This window comes from Lepidochelys kempii, chromosome 4 (assembly GCF_965140265.1).
Source record: "Lepidochelys kempii isolate rLepKem1 chromosome 4, rLepKem1.hap2, whole genome shotgun sequence".
NCBI lineage: Eukaryota > Metazoa > Chordata > Testudines > Cheloniidae > Lepidochelys > Lepidochelys kempii.
The window spans coordinates 127,578,920-127,601,892 of NC_133259.1; the positions used below are offsets into that span (position 1 = coordinate 127,578,920).

Genomic DNA, 22,973 nt, shown 5'->3' on the forward strand with positions numbered 1-22,973 from the left:
TTGGCATAAAATCCCCCAACCCTTTTATCACTTAATAGGCTAGGGACCCCCTTGTACAAGAGCTCTAGCCATCATAGCAGAAGCAAAGTCCCCAGCATTCAAAACTTGCCCTTCTTGGGAGGCTGCTGTGCCTCTAAATAATGGTGAGGGGCATATCCCATCTACCACTCGTTTTCCAAGTGGATTCAAAAGGTCTGGGAAACCCATCTTTGATTATTTCTTCTTCAGTGCTCCATGAAGACCTCTTCACACATGGAAAGAAGGACCTAGTGAAGGCTCGTTCCTTTTTGAGGAGCGCTGCGGTGAGCTGTGATTCAACCTTGAGCTCCAGGGCAACATCAACTTAGAGACTCCAGTCGTCGCCTTCAATACCTGTGATGACAACTTTGGAAAGGGGCAGGAAGGAGCACCTCTCCAGAGTCGAGCCACAGTGTAGGTCGCCCTCTTTGCTGCCTACAAGGTCCAGACAAAAAGTTAGTGGGGGTCTGACTCCCCTCAGACTAAGGACTTGAAGGGCAGCCATTGGTCTGACCAAGGTCCTTTGGGACCAGCTGTTAGATGCTTGCGGTACCCCCTATACCTGCAGACTGCTATTCCTCTGGCTTCTGGTGCTTTGTCCCTACTGGTACCTAGAACATATATGGTACTGAGTGATTTAGCTGTGAGTCTAGTCCTAGAGTCACCTCTGGAGAGATTGAAAGGGGTGCTGGCTAGACCATGGTCACCAAATTCTCTATATTGGAGTGGTACCAACTCCATCGCCTATCTGAGTAGAGGGCTCATTAGTGTCCTTGTACACCTGAAAGTGTTGCCTTACCTCTGTACTCCTCATCCTCTCTGTCAGTACACAGTAGGGACTCATCTCCCACTCACCTCCATGGCGTCACAATGGGAATCCAAGAGGGATTCCAGGAACTGTTCTCAGTAGGAAAAGGCATGAATCTCATAGAGATCAGGCTCCCAGTAATCTCCTCTATGGGTCCATTACCCATATGCCTATCAACTTGGGTCTTACTGGGTACCATGTGATATGCAACCCAATTCCTGCAAGTCAGTAGCTAATGGGACACATGTTGCCAGACTTCACCTGTGCTCCGTACAAGGGTGGCTGAAATGGGTGTATTTATCCAGCTCATACCACACAGACATGATGGTTATGGTCCCACAAGAAGTCCTCTCTCTGGTGGAAAGACCCTCACCAGGTGCACAACAGAGTACCTTTCTCTACACCTCCGCCTACCAAGTCTGTGGTGACAGATACCTCCACTCAGGGATGGGGAACTCACCTAAACCATCTTTGTACTCAGGACCTGTGGTCCCCTCAGGAAACTTATCTGCACATAAACGTCCTGGATCACAGTCATCCTTCTAGCCTGCAGAGCATTTCTGCTTTTTACTCCAGGTATCCATTATCCAAGTGCTGAGCCCATGGCTATGCGCTATATCATCAGACCATGAGGAGCCAGGTCTTCGCCACTCTGTCAGGAAGTTGTTCAGCTTTGGCGTTGGTGTGTTTTTCACCATATCACACCACTCACCTTGTGTCTGCCAGGCATTCAGAACTTGCTAGCCGACAGGTCCCTAATAACCACGACTGGTCAGTCAAGGACCCAGTGTTACAGAATGTGTTTCGCAAGTGGAAGTAGACCAGTTTTGTCACAGACCAGAACAAGACATGCCATGTGTTCTGTTCCAAAGGGGATCTAGTCCAGGCTCACTGTTGACACCTTTCTCACTTCCTGAACACTGGGACTGAGGTACGCCCTCTGCCTCCCTTCGGAGGTGGTGAATCTGTCAGCACGCAGCACCCGATCACTTTATCTGCTGTGCCTAACATAGTGTGGCAGAACAATGGTCAGTTTTTACACCTGGACCTAGCTTCGTTACAGCTGACAGCTTGGATGCTGGCTGGATGCTGTCCACTGAAAGAAGCTGTTCAACTCAAGTTTGGAACATTATCCTCCAAAGCAGGAGCGACAGACTTACGAAGAGGTTTTCTGTATGGGTATCTCAGCACTGCTGCCTCCCTTGACAACACCCACAGCAGCAATGCTATTTTTAGCCCTGAAACAATCTTGGCTTTCTGTTGGCTCGGTAAGGGTCCATCTCGCAGCAATATCTGCTCCTGTCCAGGGTCATGCTGAAAGTTCTTACCTACAGGGGCTTGATGAATTGAAGATCTAATTTATGGTTTTTCTCCTGGTTCAGGAGCCCTCTCCCATTTGGAATCTCTGTATTGTCAGAGTTGATGGGTCCCCCCCCTTGAGCCCTTAGCAACCTGTTTCCTATGTAAGTGGTTCTCAACCAGAGGCCCCCTAGGGAGCTGTGTGAAGGTTTCAGGGGGTCCCCCAAGCCAGGCCAGCGTTAGACTTGCTGGGGCCCAGGGCAGAAAGCCGAAGCCCCACCGCATAGGGCTGAAGCCTGGGGCCCTGAGCCCCACCACCCAGGGCTAAAAGCCAAAGTCTAAGCAACTTAACTTCACGGGAGCTCCTGTGGCATGAGGCCCTGGGCAATTGCCCTGCTTGCTACCAGCCAATGCTGGCCCTGATTTTTATATGCAGAAAACCAATTGTTATGGCACAGGTGGGCCATGGAGTTTTTATAGCATGTTGCAGGAGGGCTCAGAAAGAAAAAGATGGAGAACACTTGCCCTATATCACCTATCAATGAAGATTGCCTTTTTTGTAGCCATTACATCAGCTCAAAGGGTAAGGGAGCTTCAGGCCCTCAGGGTGGGTCCCCCATATACAGTGTTTCATAAGGTCTCGCTCAGGCCTCATCCCAAGTTCTTGCCTGTGGAAGTAGATAAAGAGAATTTGGATGCAGACCTCTGAAATGAGCAGGAGTCAGGCTAATTCTGGCTTCTCCGACATGCCCAAGGTTGTTTCAGAATTCCATATAAACCAGTTCATTTGTCTTCCAAGCCTCACTTAACCTTGAGAGAAACTAATCTTCACACACTTGCAGCAGTAAGAGCACTGCCTTTTTACACTGACAAGAGAAAACCATTCAGGAATATATCTAGATGGTTTGTGACCTCTGCAGAGAGGGTTAAGGGTCAGGCAATATCTTCTCAGATTATCTGAGTAAAAGTACTTATTATGAATTAGCCAAATTAAATCCACCCAGCCACATTAGAGGGATGCCTTCTTTGGTAGGGCTGTCTCGCTGTCATTGTTTAAGTAGGACTCCTACTACCCACCTCCAGGCAAACAGATAACTGTGTATTAGTCACCAAGAGTGGAATCCACGTGGACAATTACTTGAAGAAGAAACAGCAGTGACTTTCCTACAGTAATTGTGGTTCTTTGAGATGTGTTGTCCACATGGTTTCTATGACCTACCATCCTTCCCCACTACTGTGAAGTCCCACTCCTCATAAATTCTGTATTGACAAAGGAACTGAAGGATGGTTTGACCTGCTTCCACTCTTTATGGCATCAGGTTTGGGAGGACATGAGGACGTCTAGAGCATAAACACGACCCTAACAGACATTTACAGGTTAAACAGTTCTTATCTTGTGTGCATGTGATGCATGTTAACAAAGAGTGAAATCCATATGGACAAGTCGTGTTGAAGAACCACTGTTACTATAAGGTTCTTTAGCAAAAGCCTGAGCAGAATTGGACCGATCTGTTAGCAAAAGCCTGAGCAGAATTGGACCGATCTGAGTGCTTATTTGTAGCTGTGCATTCCTCCCTGATAGACCAAACTCCTGAGTGCTTATTAAATATCACAGCTGTAATGGGTTCCATCTGTCTAGTCACAATATGCTTGGGAAATTGTCATCAGGATTGGTGATGGAGATGAACCTCACATGGTTCACAGGATTTTTTCAGATATGAGGATTATTATTAAGCTCTAAGGTGCTCAGGGCTGTTCAAGACATGCAAAAAAGAAAAAGAAAAGAAAAGACAGTCTATATCTCAAGAAGTTTACAAATTAAGACACCTAAGACAAACCTCTTGTTAAATGTGAGACAGCTTGTGAATGGTCAAAGCTTTTATATTTTTAATATTGAGCTTTCTGTCTCACTCCATGTCTCCCCTCCTATAATGAGGTGGAGAAGACAGTTGGTTGACTTAGGGCTAGGGGTTTTGTTCCTCACTATTGACTTTGTCTTTAAGATTGGAAGGAGATGGTTGAGGCCTTATGCACTGAGAGAAGGAGGTTGTTCCACATCTATGGGGCAGCATGGAAAAAAGGCATGAAGATGGTATTTGGTGCAGGAAATAAAGGGAACAGTGAAGCTGGCATAGATTCATAGACTTTAAGGCCAGAAGGGACCATCATGATCATCTAGTCTGACCTGCACGTCACAGGCCACAGAACCTGACCCACTCACTCCAGCAATAGGTCCATAATCTCTGGCTGAGTTACTGAAATCCTCAAATCTTGGTTTAAAGACTTCAAGTAGTTCCCCGTTTACTCTAGTTCAAACCAGTAAGTGAGCTGTGCCTGATGCTGCAGAGGAAGGCAAAAAACTCTGACGGTCTCTGCCAATCTGACCTGGGGGAAAATTCCTTCCTGACCCCAAATATAGTGATCAGTTAGACACTGGGCATCATTGGCAAGTGAAGGGGAGCTATAGTTGAAAGCAAGGATGAGCAGTTTAAATTGGGTAGAATAAGCCTGTGAAGTTCCCACTTTACTCTAAACAGAATATCTGCCCAGTGTTTATAGTCCAAATGTACCCCTTTTCTGTGGTTTTGCTTCATTGTTAACTAAAACAACAAAACATACCTCAGCCTCAGGTTAAGCTTTCCCTGCAGGACAGCTTCTATACTTTTAATTTCCTCTACCAAGAGAGATACTATAGTCTTTCTGATGTCTCAGTTGGAGCTAATGATTCACCTATTAACATAACTCAGTAGCATCTTTATTCAAGGTTCTAGCACCTGACAACAGGTTGACCCAGGGTTCTAGAGTTTCCCAAATAGATAAGGGGGAGACAGTGGAGGGACAGATTAGAAGATATGGAAAACTCTCCTCTGCTGACACTTCTCTGTGAGGACATGTCATGGGCTGGAAATCCTTTTATTAATTAACTTGACTTGTAATTTGCTATCATAATTCCTTATATTGGATAAATTTCAGACTCCAAGCAAGCAAGCCAAGGATTTCTTCTTACTGCACACAGAAGATAACGAAGCATGTTTCTCTTAGAATGGGAGGTAATTGAGGGCAGCTGAGTAACAAGCAAAAAGCATCAGAGTGTAGACATAGGTGTCTCTGCCTAATGAAAGAATAATTACATGGAGTTATTTGTTCCAGCCTATTAAATGTTAATTTGTACGTTTCAGAATTTTGACTCGGACATCAGCAGCGTGGGGATAGATGGATGCTGGCAAGCTGACAGCCAGCGAATTCTCAATGAGGTGATGGTAGAACATTTTTTCCGACAAGGAATGCTGGATGTCGCTGAGGAGCTCTGTCAGGTAACCATAGCTCAGGATGATTAACGTTACCAAGAAGTAGAAATTATACCCCAGATAAGCATCTTTAATTTTGTTAGCTGAAGCTCTCAACTGGAGTATTAATATTTAAAGTGTAAATAATTTCAAAAATGAGATACTACTTTGTAGACTTTTTCTGGCCATTTTTCTGGTAACTAAAAGGTGTGACTTTGTTTTTCAGGAATCTGGTCTTTCTATAGACCAAAGTCAAAAAGAACCATTTGTGGAGTTAAATCGAATATTGGAAGCATTAAAAGTTAGAGTTTTGAGACCCGCTTTAGAGTGAGTTGCTCAGTTTTCTTTATTTGAATACTTTAAGTGAAAATCCAAAGGGTGGTGGAAATCTTGGCATTGACTTCAATACACTTTAAGGAGGGGGTCATAGTTTATAGGAGGTTTAGATGTTATTCTGTGTTTCTTTCCCCCCCCCCCCCCCCCCATGGCTAGTGCTGAACTTCCAGGTTCTTTCTCCTGGTTGAATGCTTAATTTGAACTACACACAGTATAATCCTGTTATTAATTTAAGCTTGCAGGAAAAACTGTCAGTTACAGAAACAGTTGTATGCCTTAAACAATGAAATGTTACCTAGGTTACAACAAAACACTGTCAGCTTACTTAAAAAGGATCTAATAGTAGAGAGTCCCAAGTACCTCGTGGCTGTGCACCCCCCGTTCCCATTGACTTTAATGGGGGCTGAGGGTGCTCAGGGCCCTGCAGGATCATGTTCAAAGCTATTCATTTTGTCAATTTTGCCAATCAAACACAAATAAGAGAGATCACAAGAGAAGGGAAAAGCTGGAGGATGGAGAAGCAGGTGGTTTGAAGGATAGGTGCTCTTCATGGGCTGGTGATGATAAGTGAGTCGTGGTGTTAGCTTCACACTAGAGTTTTGCTCTTTCCTCAGGCAGGTAGAGTCCCTGGTTCACCTGAGGTCAGACTGGGAAGATGGATTGCAGGTGAAGTCCTGCTCTTGGACAAAATTATCCTTTCTCCCAGTGGCAAGAGCCAGTGGAGAATGGTATCTGATGTGCATGCAAAGAGCATCTAGCATATGTTGTTGAACTTCAGGTTATGATATATCTTGGATTTAGTAGGTTTTTCCCCCGTTAGGCCTGTAAGGGGAAGTGTACGATAAAGAAAAAAGGCAAGACGATGAAAAATCGCCTCTTGTGGATTACTCTGTTTTCTACCTTTCCAGACCATGGATAACTGATTAGGATGTGCTATACAACTTTCAGTGAAGCATGCAACCTTGAAAGAGATTTTGGCACTTGAGTCCGGTCCTCAGTGTGCATCAAATTCTATGTAAATTAACTTTAGCTTCTCTCTTCTATAAATAAAACAAGACAAATTAAAGAATGAGGTGTTAAAAATACATCTTTGTTAGCCTTTGATATTTATTCTGTATTACTAGAAATAGTAGAGCAAAGCAAACAGAATTCCTTCATATTTTCTTGCATGTGATCATCATGCAGTTAGGATATCCAATTTTCTTCATTGTTCAGTGAAGTAATTTTCATATGGGCAAAGACATTTTTCCCTTGGCACTTGTATTCACTCATAACTACTAGTCTTATAGTCTTACTTTGAAAATCTGTGATCATGAAATTGGCGTCAAAGTTAAATGCACCGACACTGTGAAGTTTAAGCCATTACTCCACAGACACCAGTACTGAAATTTTTCTATAGAACATGAGGGCAGCATAAATAATTACTCATTGAATATGCTAAGGTGAATGGAATGTTGAGCTGGTTCAGTGGCACTGAACCAGATAATTACAGGGCATTAATAATCTAACGATGACCTGGATGTACCAATTGAAATGGCATCCATCACCTGCCACTTACATGACACTAAACTGGGAGGAGAGGTAGATATGCTGGAGGGTAGGGATAGGATACAGAGGGACCTAGACAAATTAGAGGATTGGGCCAAAAGAAATCTGATGAGGTTCAACAAGGACAAATGCAGAGTCCTGCACTTAGGATAGAAGAATCCTATGCACCGCTACAGACTAGGGACCGAATGGCTTGGCAGCAGTTCTGCAGAAAAGGACCTAGGGGTTACAGTGGACGAGAAGCTGGAGATGAGTCAACAGTGTGCCCTTGTTGCCAAGAAGGCCAATGGCATTTTGGGATGTATATGTAGGGGCATCGCCAGCAGATCGAGGGACGTGATCGTTCCCCTCTATTCGACATTGGTGAGGCCTTATCTGGAGTACTGTGTCCAGTTTTGGGCCCCACACTACAAGAAGGATGTGGAAAAATTGGAAAGAGTCCAGCGGAGGGCAACAAAAATGATTAGGGGACTGGAGCACATGAGTTATGAGGAGAGGCTGAGGGAACTGGGATTGTTTAGTCTATGGTAGAGAAGAATGAGGGGGGATTTGATAGCTGCTTTCAACTACCTGAAAGGAGGTTCCAAAGAGGATGGATCTAGACTGTTCTCAGTGGTAGCTGTTGACAGAACAAGGAATAATGGTCTCAAGTTGCAGTGGGGGAGGTTTAGGTTGGATATTAGGAAAAACTTTTTCACTCGGAGGGTGGTGAAGCACTCGAATGCATTACCTAGGGAGATTTTTAAGGTCAGGCTTGACAAAGCCCTGGCTGGAATGATTTAGTTGGGGATTGGTCCTGCTTTGAGCAGGGGGTTGGACTAGATGACCTCCTGTGGTCCCTTCCAACTCTGATATTCTATGATTCTATTATTCTATTTCTTGTAGTTATAATAGTAGCACAACCTTAGTGAAGGGCATTACCTGGGGATTGATAGCTGATTGCTATTAATGACTGTCATCTGCACCTCAGGGCAGCAAGTCCTCTTGGCTCCAGCTAGCTACACATTTCCAGGAAATACCCTGTGCCTCACTCATTGCTACTTGTTTATTTCGGGTAACTCCCACAATGTGCGAAGCACTTGCCAAACAGGAGGGAAGGCATGGTCTTTTCTCCAAGGATTTCATATTCCAAAGACGGGGTGGAAGAAAGTAGTGCAGCATATAAGGAGAGCGATCGAGGTGGTACATAATGACATCTTGATTATAAAAAGTTATATGAACAGTGTTTTGAAAGAATAAAGAGGTACTATAAGCCATTCCCAATTACTCCTCAAACTTGAGATCATTAGTGAGCTAGTTTCCCATGGATGCCGCAGCAGAAGTGGAGCTTCAGGAGGGAATTGAGTTGGACTGGGTAGAGGCCTTGGGGGTGAGCTCAGGAAGATTCAATCCATGCATGGGGGCAGCATAGAAGGAGGCATGGCAATGTTTGTGTGAGAAGCCAACAAACGGGCAGACAAGGCTGGCAACATTAAATATAGCTTTAAAAGAAGTGTTTAAATGGCAGGCTTACGTACTTGGCTGACCTGATCCCAGGGCTGTTCTGCTGATATTGATGGAGCATAAAGGAGGAAACAGGGAAAGAACTGTTAATTACAGCATCATTAATCAGGCGGGGAAGATACAGTGTTTGGTTAGTTACACAACTGCCCACCTCCCAAAAACAAACAAACAAAAAAACCAACCACCTAAAGATAATCACTGGCCATTGTTTTTTAAGATGAAGCCATTTTTTTAAAAAGGAACATTTTCAGATTAAAGTTCATGTGCCCAGACAGAGTGGTGGAAGTTTTTGAAATAGAGAGAACTATCTGTGTTATTGATTACCCTTTAGATTATTAAAAATAAAAGCTATAAAACTTAAAAATTCTAAGATTAGTAATACATGGGCTAACATTTATATCTAGTTTACTTTTTTACCAGTTATGCTGTTTATTTACTTTTTTGCATGTCACTCAGCTTGAGCAGGTAGGCTACTCAGCCCTGATCCTACATTCTAACCCTTGAGATTCCTGCACTTGCATAGAACCCCACTGACTTCAAAAGAGCTCTGACACTGGCAGAGAGGTTTGCTCATTCAATCTGATTGCTGGGCTGAGGCCTTAGGTCCTTTCCAGATGGATCCCTGTGCCTCTGTGGAGCCCCATTGATTCCAGGGGGTCTCTATGCGGGTGTAGGGGTTCACTTCTATGGAACAGCTTACAGGATCTAGGCTTTCAATTGTAACTTCTCCAGGCAGTGGACGTTGTCGTCCTATGTATCTGTCCTGCCCTGTGCACAGCAGAGTCCCGATATTGACAGGGGTCTCTGAGCGCTGCAGCGATATAAGGATTCGGTGAGACTGAAGCACAACTTTGAAGGTTGTTTTTACAGAACCTGATTTTGGACTTAAATTAACCTATCATTTGGATTCGAATTGCAAAAGTGAATATGTAGTAAAGCAAGTATTGTTCTGAAAGAAGTATCAGCTTTCTTTGGGAGGGCAGACAGTGCAGTGATTAATGCTTCATTTCAGAGCTTGGTAGAGCATATATGGGGGTTGAACTTGAACTTAGTTAACAAATGAGTGTCACTTGTTGCTTTGGCAGGAATCTTTTTAATAAAAACAGACTGTCCCGTGCTGCTGTCTCTGATTGTGACATTAGTCAAAATAACCTGGACAAACTGGAGATATGGTCTGAAGTAAATAGGTTGAAATTCAATAAAGACAAATGCAAAGTACTCCACTTAGGAAGGAACAATCAGTTGCATATGTACAAAATGGGAAATGAGTGCCTAGGAGGGAATACTGCGGATCTGGGTATCATAAAGAATCACAAGCTAAATCTGAGTCAACCGTGTAACACTTGCAAAAAAAGCAAACATCATTCTGGGATGTATTAGCCGGAGAGTTGTAAGCAAGACACGAGAAGTAATTCTTCTGTTCTGTTCCACGTTGATTAGGTCTCAGCTGGAGTATTCGGTCCAGTTCTGGGTGCCACATTTCAGGAAAGATGTGGACAAGTTGGAGAAAGTCTAGAGAAGAGCAACAAAAAGCATTAAAGGTCTAGAAAACATGACCTATGGGGGATGATTGAAAAAAAATTGGGTCTGTTTAGTCTGGAGAAGAGAAGACTGAGAGGGGACATTATAACAGTTTTCAGTTACACAGAAGGTAGTTATAAGGAGGAGGGACATAAATTGTTCTCGTTAACCTCTGAGGATAGGACAAGAAGCAATGGGCTTAAACTGAAGCAAGAGCAGTTTAGGTTGGACATTAGGAAAAACTTCCTGACTGTCAGGGTGGTTAAACACTGCAATAAATTGCCTAGAGAGGTTGTAGAATTTCTTTCATTGCAGATTTTTAAGAGCAGGGTAGACAAATACCTGTTAGGGATGGTCTAGAATAATAATTAGTACTGCCATGAGTGCAGGGGACTGGACTAGATGACCTCTCAGTGTCCCTTCCAGTCCTACAATTCTGTGATTCTAGTTGCAGTGTTTGCTGAACAGGCTTTCCTATTTATGAGCCACTTAATCACTCTGTGGATGACATTTAGTGGCACTTATTTCGTAGTAAGGGACTGAGCTTCAGTGGGTATAGCCAGATGACCAGAACTGTACCATGGACAATATTTTCATGATACTAGCTTCCTGATTTAGAGGTTCTGCTGTTACATTCTTCAGTGACATTAGCCCCCAAGTGGAGATACAATGCTAACAGACTTGGTTGGGTTGAACCGTCTGAGACTTATGCTGCACTGCTGAAATTCAAGCATCTAAGTTTACTGATTGTCAGGGATCCTAGTTTTCCAGGATTAAAAAACCCCAAATTCTCTGATTTTAAACCCCCTCCATAAAAATCCCCCTTTTCCCTGATTAAAATGAAACATAACCACAGTGTATATATAGGTATCAATTGAACACAGTGTTCTATTTTTACAATTTTTAAGCAAGTTTGAAGCCTACCAGTGCCATCAATCATTATAATAAAATTAATGGAATTGCAATTTGTATTTCTTACATATACCAATACTTCTATGTCTGTATTCCATACAGCAGAACCCAGTTTATTTGAGCCTCCCTTATCCGGCTCTCCATATGAACTGAACCACCAGCCGCTTGGGGCTGACAGTAGTGGGGCTCGGGCTGTCAACCCTCGGTGGCTGGGGCTCTGGTTGTCACCCCTACCGACTGGGGCTGACCACCTGAGCTCTTGCCACCTGGGGCTTACCGCCCTAGCCTCCTCCTGCCAACTTAAAATAGGGGATAGAAAGCTCTTTGCCAATTCTACTGATTATCCAAATTTTTGATTATTCAATCTGGCCCTGGTTCCAATGAGATCGGAATCGTGGGGTTCCACTGTATATGTTTTTATTTTTTCACAAAATGTAAAAACTAAAGATTCTCTGTAAAAATGCAAATTCTGCATTTTTCCTTGGCAAACGGATTTCTAGGCTCCCTGCTGATTATGAAGGTTATATTTTCCACCGGGCATCATTAAAAGTTCAAGTCAATAGTTCTGGTTTCAAGCCCACAATGCTTAAGTCAGGATTGTGACTCTTTCATTGCAATAAAATGGAAGTTTATATTTGCTTGTTTGGAGATGTAAGACCTGCCTACCCGGGTGATTTTCACTAAGTAACTGAAGTGTTTTTGATATGGTAGAGTGGTAGGGTGATATATTTCCTTGCTTTTTGGGATTGTTAATTTCACCTGAACCCTACCCAGCTCTTCCTTGTAAAAGACATTATTGACTACATCACTTCCTTGCTGAGAGGTGGAAAGCTGCTCTCCTAGCTTAATGGTACTCCAGATAAAAAGCAGGTAGCCACTAATAACGAACAGGTGTGACTGATCTTACTAGAATTTGGACTTTATCAAAAGGCTTCTTAAAGGGACAAGATTAGATTGGTTTAGGTCCAGCCCTGTTTAAAACATCAAAATGAGGTTCCATAAAACCTAAACAATATAAACGTTTCCATGAAACTGTTTAGAATGTTCCATTACACTTTATTTGGTTTGTGTATAAACATTTTGCTGTGGCATTTGCAACTCAAAACACTGCAGTGTTGTGATTGTGCATGGCAGGAGGAAAGGGAGATTGACAAGGCTATTTTTATTGTTCGAGCTGAAGATAAAAGAGAAAATAGAATAATAGGATAATCAGTACAAAGTTCAGTTATTAAATGAAAGATTTTTTAAAATGTCAGGTGTTAGTAAGATCTGTCATAAAGAACTCCCAGTGGAGACTGCTCTGGTGAACATCCGTAACGCTGGTGATTCAGTAGATGACACCTAGAGAATGGAGGGGGGCACCATGTTCTTACAGGTTGAGTCTTTGGATGGTAATTAAAATAGAGGTCCTGACAATTTGTGGCTATTACAGATCCTGTAGGAACACAATATGGGTATTAATCCCAGTGTCTTGGTCAAATTCCAGGTCTATATTCTGCTTAATTATACTTCTCCTGCAGTTTTAGCTTGATATATGATGTATACTTCCTGTCCTGGATTGTTGGGTAGTATTACTGTGTGTTGTTAAATGGGGCTGCGTTATTCAACCCCAAAAGTGGCGGCATTTAAGTGGTAGATTAAGTGATCCCTTTGTATTTATATGTATTCCTTGCCAGAGGTGGGAGGCTTAATTATTTGTAAAATGTTCTGAGATCCTCTGAGCACTGAGTATTATAATGGAAGTGCAGGATACGGAGCCATATTCTTATTGAGATGCTCCATGAAATGAAAGTTATAATTTTAACAATTCTGCACTGTTGTAGGCTGAAACTGATTTTTTCCCCCAATTTTCTTTAGGTGGGCAGTATCTAACCGAGAAATGCTCATGGCCCAGAATAGTTCCTTGGAATTTAAACTACACAGGCTATATTTCATTAGTTTATTGATGGGTGGAACAGCAAATCAGAGAGAGGCATTGCAATATGCTAAAAACTTTCAGCCGTTTGCTCTAAACCATCAGAAAGGTGAGTGAGTTTTAGTTGTTTTTAAATTTGTAACATTGAGTACTTGGCATTCAGTTTGAATTGCCTTTGTATTCTATTGCTGTGTTTCATCAAGTCACTTATTTACTTTTCCAGGGGGGAGATGTGGAGGCCTTTTCTTCATATTAGAATATATTCAAGAGCAAGTTGTGATGCCACAATGAACTCTTGACTGTTAATAAACACAAGGAACAAAGTGCTAAGAGCAGCTGTACATAGGTAATAGAGCATTGAATAAGTGAAGGGCAGGTTGAGTTAAGTATTCATCTCTCCAGAAACCCCAAGGTGGAATTACAACCATAAAATAATTACATACATGTTTTAAGCACATTAGCTAGAAAGTGAGAGGGTGGGAATCATGGGTTAGTGAGACTGTCTGTATCTTCCTCCATCTGAAGTGTCAATCTGTCTTTCTTTTCACACTTCCTACATCCTAGTTTAAAGCTTGTATAATCTTTATAGGCTACAACTAGTAGAATGTGATATTGATCAGGTTTGACCCTGACATTCTATCCACTGCGGGGATAGGATTGGGAGGAGAGACAACCTGAATATATTATTCAATTGACTTTTTTAAAGTCACTCACCGGATATTTTGCTTTTCTCTCTTCCACTCTTCTTTAGCCTTCTCATCTCTCCCACCCACTTGCATTCCCACTCCTCTGATTCCTCTTTGCTTTGCAGCATCTCCCACAAGTAGCTAGCTTTTTCGAACAAGCTAACACAGAACCTTAATGCTTTTGACACTTGTCACCGTATCTTGAAATGTAAATTCGCCCACCTCCCCCGCCTTCAGGAATACTGTCCCGGCATCCTGGTAGCTTGAATTATCTTTATCTTTTAAAGGTGACAAGCAAATATATTCGAACTATAATTATAATGTTGCTGGGCTTTTTATTTAGGTCTTCTCTAATATAGATTCATTGCCAGGGTAAAGTATACAAAAATACACACATAAATACTGTTTGGGCAGACGTCTGGTATTCCAGCTGTATGTGAGAATATAAAGGGTTTTTTTGTCGTGAGATTCAGGTGACTTGATCTTTCGACAAGCTGGGAAGCCATGAGTGAGTTAAACATGCCATCCCAAATGAGAGCCAATGAAAGCTTAATTCCGTACCATTGTATACTCTGTTTATGTTGTAGTGGCTGGGGTACGTGTGTTCTTTCAGCATTCTGTCCAGCTCCGCACAGATAGCGGGTTCAACAGACCTCAGTAGTATTAGCCAGTGTGGTTCAGTGCGGGAGGTTGGAATGTCGTTGCCTCGGTAGCGCTGTTTAGGCTGCTCAGTGCTTGTATCCTTGTAGCTTCAATGTTATTAGTAGCTTGTGCAGCATGTTAGTTCAGCAGACTCATAAAGGAAGACCACAGGCACAGTTCGGGGGTGAAGGCGCTCAGCCGAGTTTGTTGTCCACGAAGCACGGTATTAGCTCCCTGGATCAATGTCTACAGTTACACTAACGCATGTATGCTCGTTACAATGGATTCAGCTCAGTCAGCTGCGGGACTTTCCGCTGCCCCCTAGGCTGGACAAAGGAGGTACGGCAAAGTACCCTGACATTTCTAGGCTGAGACAAACAACTGGAACACACAATTTACACACTACCTTACGTATTTCATGACATCCGTTTGTTACATCCCCTTGTTCCTGATATTTTGGACAAAACATCTCTATTGGTTATTTTGTCAAACCATCTTATCTTATGTAAATATCTAGTGTCTAGTATACTAGCAACAACTTTGCCAAGTTCATGGGCTGGACAGTGAACTTGTAAGCATCTGCTTTAATGCATGGCCAGACTTTGGTTCACAGCCTCTGGTTTAGGCCTCAGATCTTGCCCCAGGTCCAGCACTCCAGGCTCTCTCTTCACAAAGCTTACAGAGAACTACTTTTGAAAAGTGTTAAGGAGCCTTGAAAACTTCATCAGTACTAGTTTTCCATATCCCTCTGCCTGTATAGAGAGATTGCCCTATTAACATGAGTGCAGCTGTCTCCGCAGGGAGAGAAATTCGTATGAAGATATTGTAAAAACCTCAGCAAATGATCTTAAAAAAGGAAGGGTATATTTCTATAAATCCAAGTATCTTGACCCCAGTGTTTCTGCTGTGCTAGAGTTAGAGACCGATCCGTATCCTGTTGAAGAGTGGAATTCCAGCTCCGGCATCATTTGCCTGAGTAATTTGTTAGACATCCGATCTTAAAACTGTCTGTAGTCCTGGACCTTGAACTAATAATCTGTGCTCCAACCTCATCCAGGGTCCGACCACCTGTTGGTAGGAGAAAAGTAACATGTTTAGTAACAGCCTCTCTAAATAAGCAGAGCCTGACATCTGAAAGCTGCTCAGACATTTGGCACATTGCAAGTAGACCCAGTAGAAGCAGGTTGGTGGGGGCAGAGTGCAGGTGATAGCAGAAGTGCAAAAATAATGCAGTCTATTCCATAGCACTGCGGTCTGTTCTGGTTCCAGAAAGATATCTATTCCATGCTGATCATACCCATATTTGGTACTGAAGTGTGTGTATATTTCTGAATCTCTTGTAACACAGCTGATAATCGCTGACTCGGTATACATTAAAATTACTTTTTTTTCCTGTGTCAAGGGGAAAAGCTCAGACTAATCTTCCCATTGTAGCATAAAACAATGTAAAATGTAGTAGCTAAAGTTTTGTTTTTTGTCCTTCACAGATATTCAGGTTTTGATGGGCAGCCTGGTGTACTTGAGACAGGGTATAGAGAACTCTCCGTACGTTCATCTACTAGATGCAAACCAGTGGGCAGACATCTGTGACATCTTTACAAGGGACGCCTGTGCTCTCCTGGGTCTCTCGGTTGAATCACCTCTGAGTGTTAGGTATGCTATCTCCCACTGAAATGTTTTGAAGGCCAGGGTGTCTAACCTTTTCCCAGCTGCAGGCTGCAGTGCTAACTTGACAGGAATGCAAGAGACTTGCCTAATGTTCATTAAATATAGCCAGTTGTAAGACTATAGGTTCCAGCATGCAGTGTGGCCAAATGGCCTTCTATTCAGCTCAAAGTGGAACATTGTATGCTGGGATTCTTAAGATGCTATAGGTTATACATCCATATTAAAGATGAGGCGGCAACCAGCTACTTTGATCTTAGGACAAGTGTGTGAAAACTGGTACCACAACTTGACACTTAAAAATGAAAAAGCCTGGACCAGTTATCTACTTGCTAACACTTCTAGTCAATTTTGTTATCTTCAATTCAGTTTTCTCACTTTGCATTGGTTCTGTGTTGAAGTTCTGTTTCTAAATATGCTAGAAGGTGATTTCAGCAGGTAAAATTTACAGCCACTCATGGGAATTCAAGATTTGCAAAGATGAAATCTTGCACTTTCACGGGAACTGGTGTTTCCGAGCTATGTGGTGAATATTAATGTTGTGTTTGTCTGAAAATACCGAAATCTAATTTTTCTTTACAAGTATAGTGGCCGACAGCAGTCAAATCATAAACCACCCTTTACCCAGATAGTGACGAATTAACCATCACTCGGACTTTGAGCTGTACATCCCCCAAATGCACTGTAGAGGTTAGATGAGAAATGAGAGATGGGTTTTGCCTTTCAGTGGACTCAATCCTATGGAAGTGCTGTTAGGGGGCTTATTCCTTCACCCACTTACTTCCCTGGTCCTTCTCGCATGAACAGAGAGCAACAATACCCGAAGTCCAAAGGTGCAAACAATTCGATGTTTATTGGGGTGAACTTCCAGCAAGCATGATTCCAGTTTCCTTCCTTAGTATCCTCCTTCCCAGCTCTGACACCACAAAGCCTTACACCTGTGTCCCTGTTCCCATTCCTGCCCTTAGCCAAACATGATTCCAACTTCCTTACTCCCATTCCCTGTTCCCATCTCACACACCCACATGCCCACCGCTACCCACACCCAGTCACTTCCTCATTGACTACAGATTATATAGTAAAACTTGAGTTCTGCTTAGCTATACCTTAACCAATCATTTTCCTGAAATTTAACTAACCAATCCTAACATATTGTAACATGATTATGTAACCAATTATATCCCACCACCTCAATTAGTTTACACCCAGCAAAATTAATTATACAGCAGACAGGAACAATCACAGAACCAGACAGAGATTATACAGACAAACAAGAGCAAAGTGGGAACTATAATGACAAAACAATACAGAAGTGAGGATTTCACATCCCAGCTATTGATAAGTGAGTTCTTGCCAGACAGGATGCTATCAAACTAAGTTTCCTTTTACATTTTCTAGGCACTTCCCTTTCTCTGGAGGTGATAGGAATACAATCCTGTCCTGATAGTGCCTAACAGCCCAATAGCACCTTATTTCAATGTGACTAGTTTGGAATGCGAGGATGTGACCGTTCGCTTCCCAGCTTATGGCTGCCTCTGCTGCTTAGCCAAAGGCCTGAGCCTAAGCACAGGGCCACAAACTGTCACAGTAAGAGAAGGACCTTACACTGGCAGACAGTGATTTTGATTCTTTCTTTTATACCTCTATCACTAGCCAAGTGATAAGAATACAACTAAATTCTTAGAGTATAGGCCTTTACAGACAGGCCTGAATATCTATATCCTAACAAGTGCCACTATTGTTTTTCTTGGTTATCTGCTTGCTTGTGACTGTTAGTTACATTCCTGCTTAGCTGACCACTTTTAAAGAGGTACAAACTCACTACAGCCGCACTTCAGACATTTCATTAATATCTGCCAAGTAATAGTATTAATGATTTTCAGTGGATCCGTTTCTTTTGGAGCCAGGCTCATGCATTGGAAAGGAGCAGCAGAATGGAAAGGAAAAGTACGCCTGCATCTACATCCTTCTATAGCAGCGTTTTATTGATTGATTTTAATTTGTGGATGTAAAAAATGAGCACTAAGGAATTCGTGTCCCTGTAATAGATTTTTAGTCCATCTTTTTTCCTCCCAGAACAATATCCAGCGTGTTAATAGTCACTCACTGACATTTTAATGGCCCATGCATTGACTGAGTAATGTGCACAGTTCATTATCAGCACAAGTGTATGCGTTGCTACCACTGAGGTGGAAAAATCCCCTCCCTTTTATTGATACTTGTGTTGATTAGACAGCCGTTTTGGGCCCAAAGTGAAATCAGTTGAACTGTGGTGTTTTTATTGTGCATGTGTTATTGACATTCGTGGCATAAACAAGACTGCTCTAAAATGTGGCTACTGCACGTACGTAGCAAATACTTTAAAAATTAGACCAGTTTGAAATAAAAGTCTGCCTACAAAATTTCATTTTCTAAAATTTTGGTGCAAGACCATTTCTCTTTTTATGGCTGTTCAGTGGCTTACAACAATGAGGATCCAATCTTATGGGGGCCCTTGGGCCTGTTCCAAACCCATTGAAGTCAGTGGAAAGACTCCCATTGGATTCAGTGGGCTTTGAATTGGGGCCCTTTAAGCACTACTGCAATCCAGATAAATTGTCATGTGCTAAATCAATTTATTTTAGCTACTGTTAGTTTTCAGAAGGCTCTCTGACATCCCTCACAGATGTTTTCTTTTAGGACTACTAAATGAGCTGGTGCTTTTGTTTGTGCAGAATATAAATCTTCCAAGTGTAATGTGGGCTAATGCTGGAGCTATTGGTCTCCCCCTACTGGCTGGAGCACAGATAATGGTTTGAATTGGCTACTGTGTCTGAGGTAATGGATCTGATTCTTTAGCTTAGATCAGGGGTGGGCAAACTATGGCCCTTGGGATTACCAGCCCCGTGGCGCAGTGGGGCTAAGGCAGGCTCCCTGCCTGCCCTGGCCCTGCGCTGCTCCCAGAAGCAGCCGGCACCACGTCCCTGCAGCCCCTGGGGGTGGGGGTGGGCAGAGGGCTCCGCGTGCTGCCCTCTCCTGCAGGCACTGCCCCCCCGCAGCTCCCATTGGCTGCGCCCAATGGGAACTTCGGGGGAGGTACCCGAGGGGAGGGCAGCGCATGGAGCCCTCTTCCTTCCCCTCCCCCAGGGGCCATAGGGACATGGTGCCAGCCACTTCTGGGAGTGGCGTGGGGCCAGGGCAGGCATGGAGCCTGTCTTAGCCCCGCTGCACGCTGCTGCAACCCTGAAGCCGTTCAAGGTAAGCGGTGCTGGGCCAGAGCCTGCACCCCGAACCCTCCTGCACCCCACACCCAAACCCCCTGCCCTGAGCCCCCTGCTGCACCCCTCCTGCACCCCAACCCCTTGCCCTGAGCCCCCACCTGCACACTGCACTCCCTCCCACACCCCAACCCCAGCCCTACATTCATGGCCCTGCATGCAATCCCCCTCCTTCCCGCCCCCGTTGTGGCTTAGATGCTACAGGGTCATGCTTTTAGATCCAGAGGTTGCAGGTGTAGTCCCCACAGACGACCCTGCCAGAGACATCGTTCTAAAAGCATTTTATTAACTAAACCTCTCAAAGCTCCTGTGAAGGAGCAAGTATTATTTTCACAGATGATAAAACTGGCACAAATAGTGACATGACTTTGCCAAAGCAACATAGCACGTCAGTAGCAGAGCTGGGATTAGAACTCTTGGCTCCCCTTCCTGTCCTCCGTTAATTTGTTGCAGGGGGTAAATGTACACTCAGTGCAAAATATTCAGACTTTCCTGATAATTTGCCGAAAATCATTTCCACACTTATTGTGGCAACCTCCTGGAGTACTGCAAAGTAGTAGAATATACTTGGGTAACAGGAAGCTCCTGGAACAAACTCTGTGTGGCACCCAATCTTAGCCCAGCTGAAGACCACATTTGTAACATAAACAGAGCAGGTTGCATTACCTTCCTCAGCTCCATTCTGTGGAGACTCCTTGTACATTTTAATCCCAGGGACCGTATGTATGAGATCTGGAGTCTCTTGAAGTTACACTAACAGACTATTAAAGGTCTGATTGTGGTCCATGTACGTACAACTCCTTAGGCTGCATTCAGATCACATTTTGGCCATGCCAGTTATGTAACAGTCTCTTGACCACATGTAAAGCTGAGTCGTTTCCAGTCCCCTTTTTCTCTTGGACAGTGGATACTGTGACAAAGCTCTGTCCTTGCTTCCATGGGTCCCACGTTTCCTGATGGATTTCGCTAGTCTCAGAGGCTCACTGTGACCCTGCATGTAACCCTTCTCTCTCTAGAGATAAGGGTCACAGTCTACTGAGCCATTTTCATCATAAGCCAGCGAGGGAGGTGAGAAGTTATCCTTCCTTGCACAGTCTCTGTTGTTTCCCAGTCTCAGTGATTAATCAGGGGGCAAAGGTAGGGGAGGAGAGCCAGGGCTCACTCTCTACTCCGGGCTCCAGCCCAGGGACCCTAATAGCATCAGCTATGGTAGCTGACCTTTTAGAAACATGACATGTACAATTCCCTGGGCTACTTCCCCCACAGCAGCCCCCACTTCCTCAAGCTCAACTTCACCCTTACCTCAGGGCCTCCTTCCTTGTGCCTGATATGGTGTGTACTACTCAGCCTCTCCAACAGCACAACTTCCTCCCACACCTCCTGACATGCACCCCCACCTGACTGGCTGGGAGGCTTTTAACTAGTTTCAGCCAGCCCCTGATTGGCTTCAGGCGTCCCAATCAACCTAGCCTTCTCCCTGCCTTCTGGAAAGTTCTTAATTGGCCCCAGGTGTCTTAATTGACCTGGAGCAGCTGCCATTTCACTTATCCTGGTACCAGGGATTTGTTTAGCCTGGAGCTAATATATCTACTATCTCCCACTACTTTTCTATAGACATCTGGCCTTGCCCCGTCACAATACCAAAACAAATGGTACCGTAAATCAGATTATTGATGTGCTTCACTCAAATTGTTACTCTTCAGCTTGTTGAACATAACAGAATCCCAGCAACCTGCAGTCTTACTTGTTGGGTAGTAATACAGAAGGCAAGAATGGACTGAGGAAATATGACAGTCTTTTGTCCCCAGTAACTTACTAATGAAGTAAAGCTGTGCGAAATATTTATTTTAAAACAGCATCCTGTGCTAACATTTCTGTGCTTTCTGCAGTTTTTCAGCAGGTTGTGTAGCATTGCCAGCTTTAATTAATATCAAAGCTGTGATCGAACAAAGACAGTGCACTGGAGTTTGGAACCAGAAAGATGAATTGCCGGTGAGTATGTTCTGTACTTTCAGACAGACAAGGATTCGGACAGTGAGCAAGCCTTTTGAATTTCTCTTACACTGAAAGTGTGTATGGATTTTCTTTCACCCCAAAAGTCAACTGTGTAACTGCTAAAACAGCCAGGAGTGTATGCTGCCGTAAAAATGAGGAGGAAAAAAATCAGATTGTTATATTCCCATTGTTCAGCCAGGCCTGAGCTCCACCCACAGCTTGCTGGAGTACTGCCACAATACTAGGTGGGCTTGAAATGACCAGGAATGGCATCGTTGTATGATTGGTGGACTGAATTGGGATCCACAGACACAATTCTGGAGGAGCTTGTTCATAGCAAAATCCGTGTGACCATGCCTATGAAATTGTTCAAGGCTCTCTGCTCCTGCTTTGAGAAGGAGAAAACTTTTCACGCATTGAGCTGGGCAGCAGTAGACGTGGCATTCCTGATGAGGGTGATGAGGATCCATGTGTGGCACCAAAGTGTCTGTTGGGACCAGTCCAGTATTGCTTTTTATAATTGTGACTGTGGAATCTGGTCTGAGGTGGGTAACCAGTACCAAAAGAATCACTGGAAAGAAAGTGGTTTAGCAAAGGATCATCCAGCAGATGTGGATTCGTTAATAGTACGTATATAGCTTCTTGCATAGTCTAAACACTTCACAAACACTGCCTAATCCATTTTCACCACACCCCTGAGAGGTCAAGTAATACTAAGGTTAAAGGACTCAATCAGAAGCACCAGTGTTAGCCAGGATTAGAGGTTGGGAATTCCTAGTCCCCAGTCCTTTGCCTAAACCACTGAGCCACATTTTTCTCTCTCTGTCTTTGCATTCGTCTCTTCCTGAAATCATACAATCCCCCTGCCTGAGGAGTGGTGGAAGAATTTTTGCCTGGACTTGTATCTTCTGCATTGGCCTCTGACTGGAGTGATCCCAAGACTTTTGATGTGAATCATAAACGTGTTAGTGGTGGGAGTTTTAAAAGCACTTTAGGAATGTGGATAATCCATTCTAGTTAATTTCTAATGGAAATTAGTCATTAAATCCTTTAGCCAGCTTTGGAAATCTCTGCCTAGAACAGATAAGTCCTGTAGGATCATCCATTTCCAGGTCCATTTCCCTGCCAGTGCTGGTTTGTTCTACAATGCGTACCTACAAGTGGTGTGCCAGCACTATGCTCTGCTTTGCAAAAACAGAAAACAGTTTAATTTAAGATCACTCTGAGATATTTCTGGCTGAAGGCTTCCCACTCATCAGCACAAGTGATTCCGGTGTACTTAAAGTTGTATGGAAATGTGTTTAATGGCCCTGTATAGAGTGGTGATGACTGTCTGCTGGAAATGCAGTTACACGAGATACATGGTGATTTTAATTACTGTATTCTTTTATACAGATTGAAGTGGACCTCGGTAAAAAGTGCTGGTATCACTCAATATTTGCCTGTCCCATTCTTCGTCAGCAAACAACAGATAATAATCCACCTATGAAACTGGTCTGTGGTCATATTATATCAAGAGACGCTCTGAATAAAATGTTTAATGGCAGCAAGTAAGTCTCATTCTTTTCCTATTAGCAAAGT

The 22,973-nt window shown here is 43.4% G+C and overlaps 1 protein-coding gene across 1 annotated transcript in view; it reads left to right on the forward strand.

The window, feature by feature from the left end:
- Nucleotides 1-22,973, forward strand: part of RMND5A (required for meiotic nuclear division 5 homolog A) — a 45,080-nt gene that overhangs the window by 18,488 nt on the left and 3,619 nt on the right. The window contains exons 3-8 of the mRNA XM_073342887.1: nucleotides 5,305-5,439; nucleotides 5,639-5,739; nucleotides 13,090-13,256; nucleotides 15,963-16,128; nucleotides 21,287-21,389; nucleotides 22,788-22,942. Of these exons, the coding sequence (XP_073198988.1) occupies nucleotides 5,305-5,439; nucleotides 5,639-5,739; nucleotides 13,090-13,256; nucleotides 15,963-16,128; nucleotides 21,287-21,389; nucleotides 22,788-22,942 (827 nt within the window). The remainder of the gene's footprint in view (nucleotides 1-5,304; nucleotides 5,440-5,638; nucleotides 5,740-13,089; nucleotides 13,257-15,962; nucleotides 16,129-21,286; nucleotides 21,390-22,787; nucleotides 22,943-22,973) is intronic.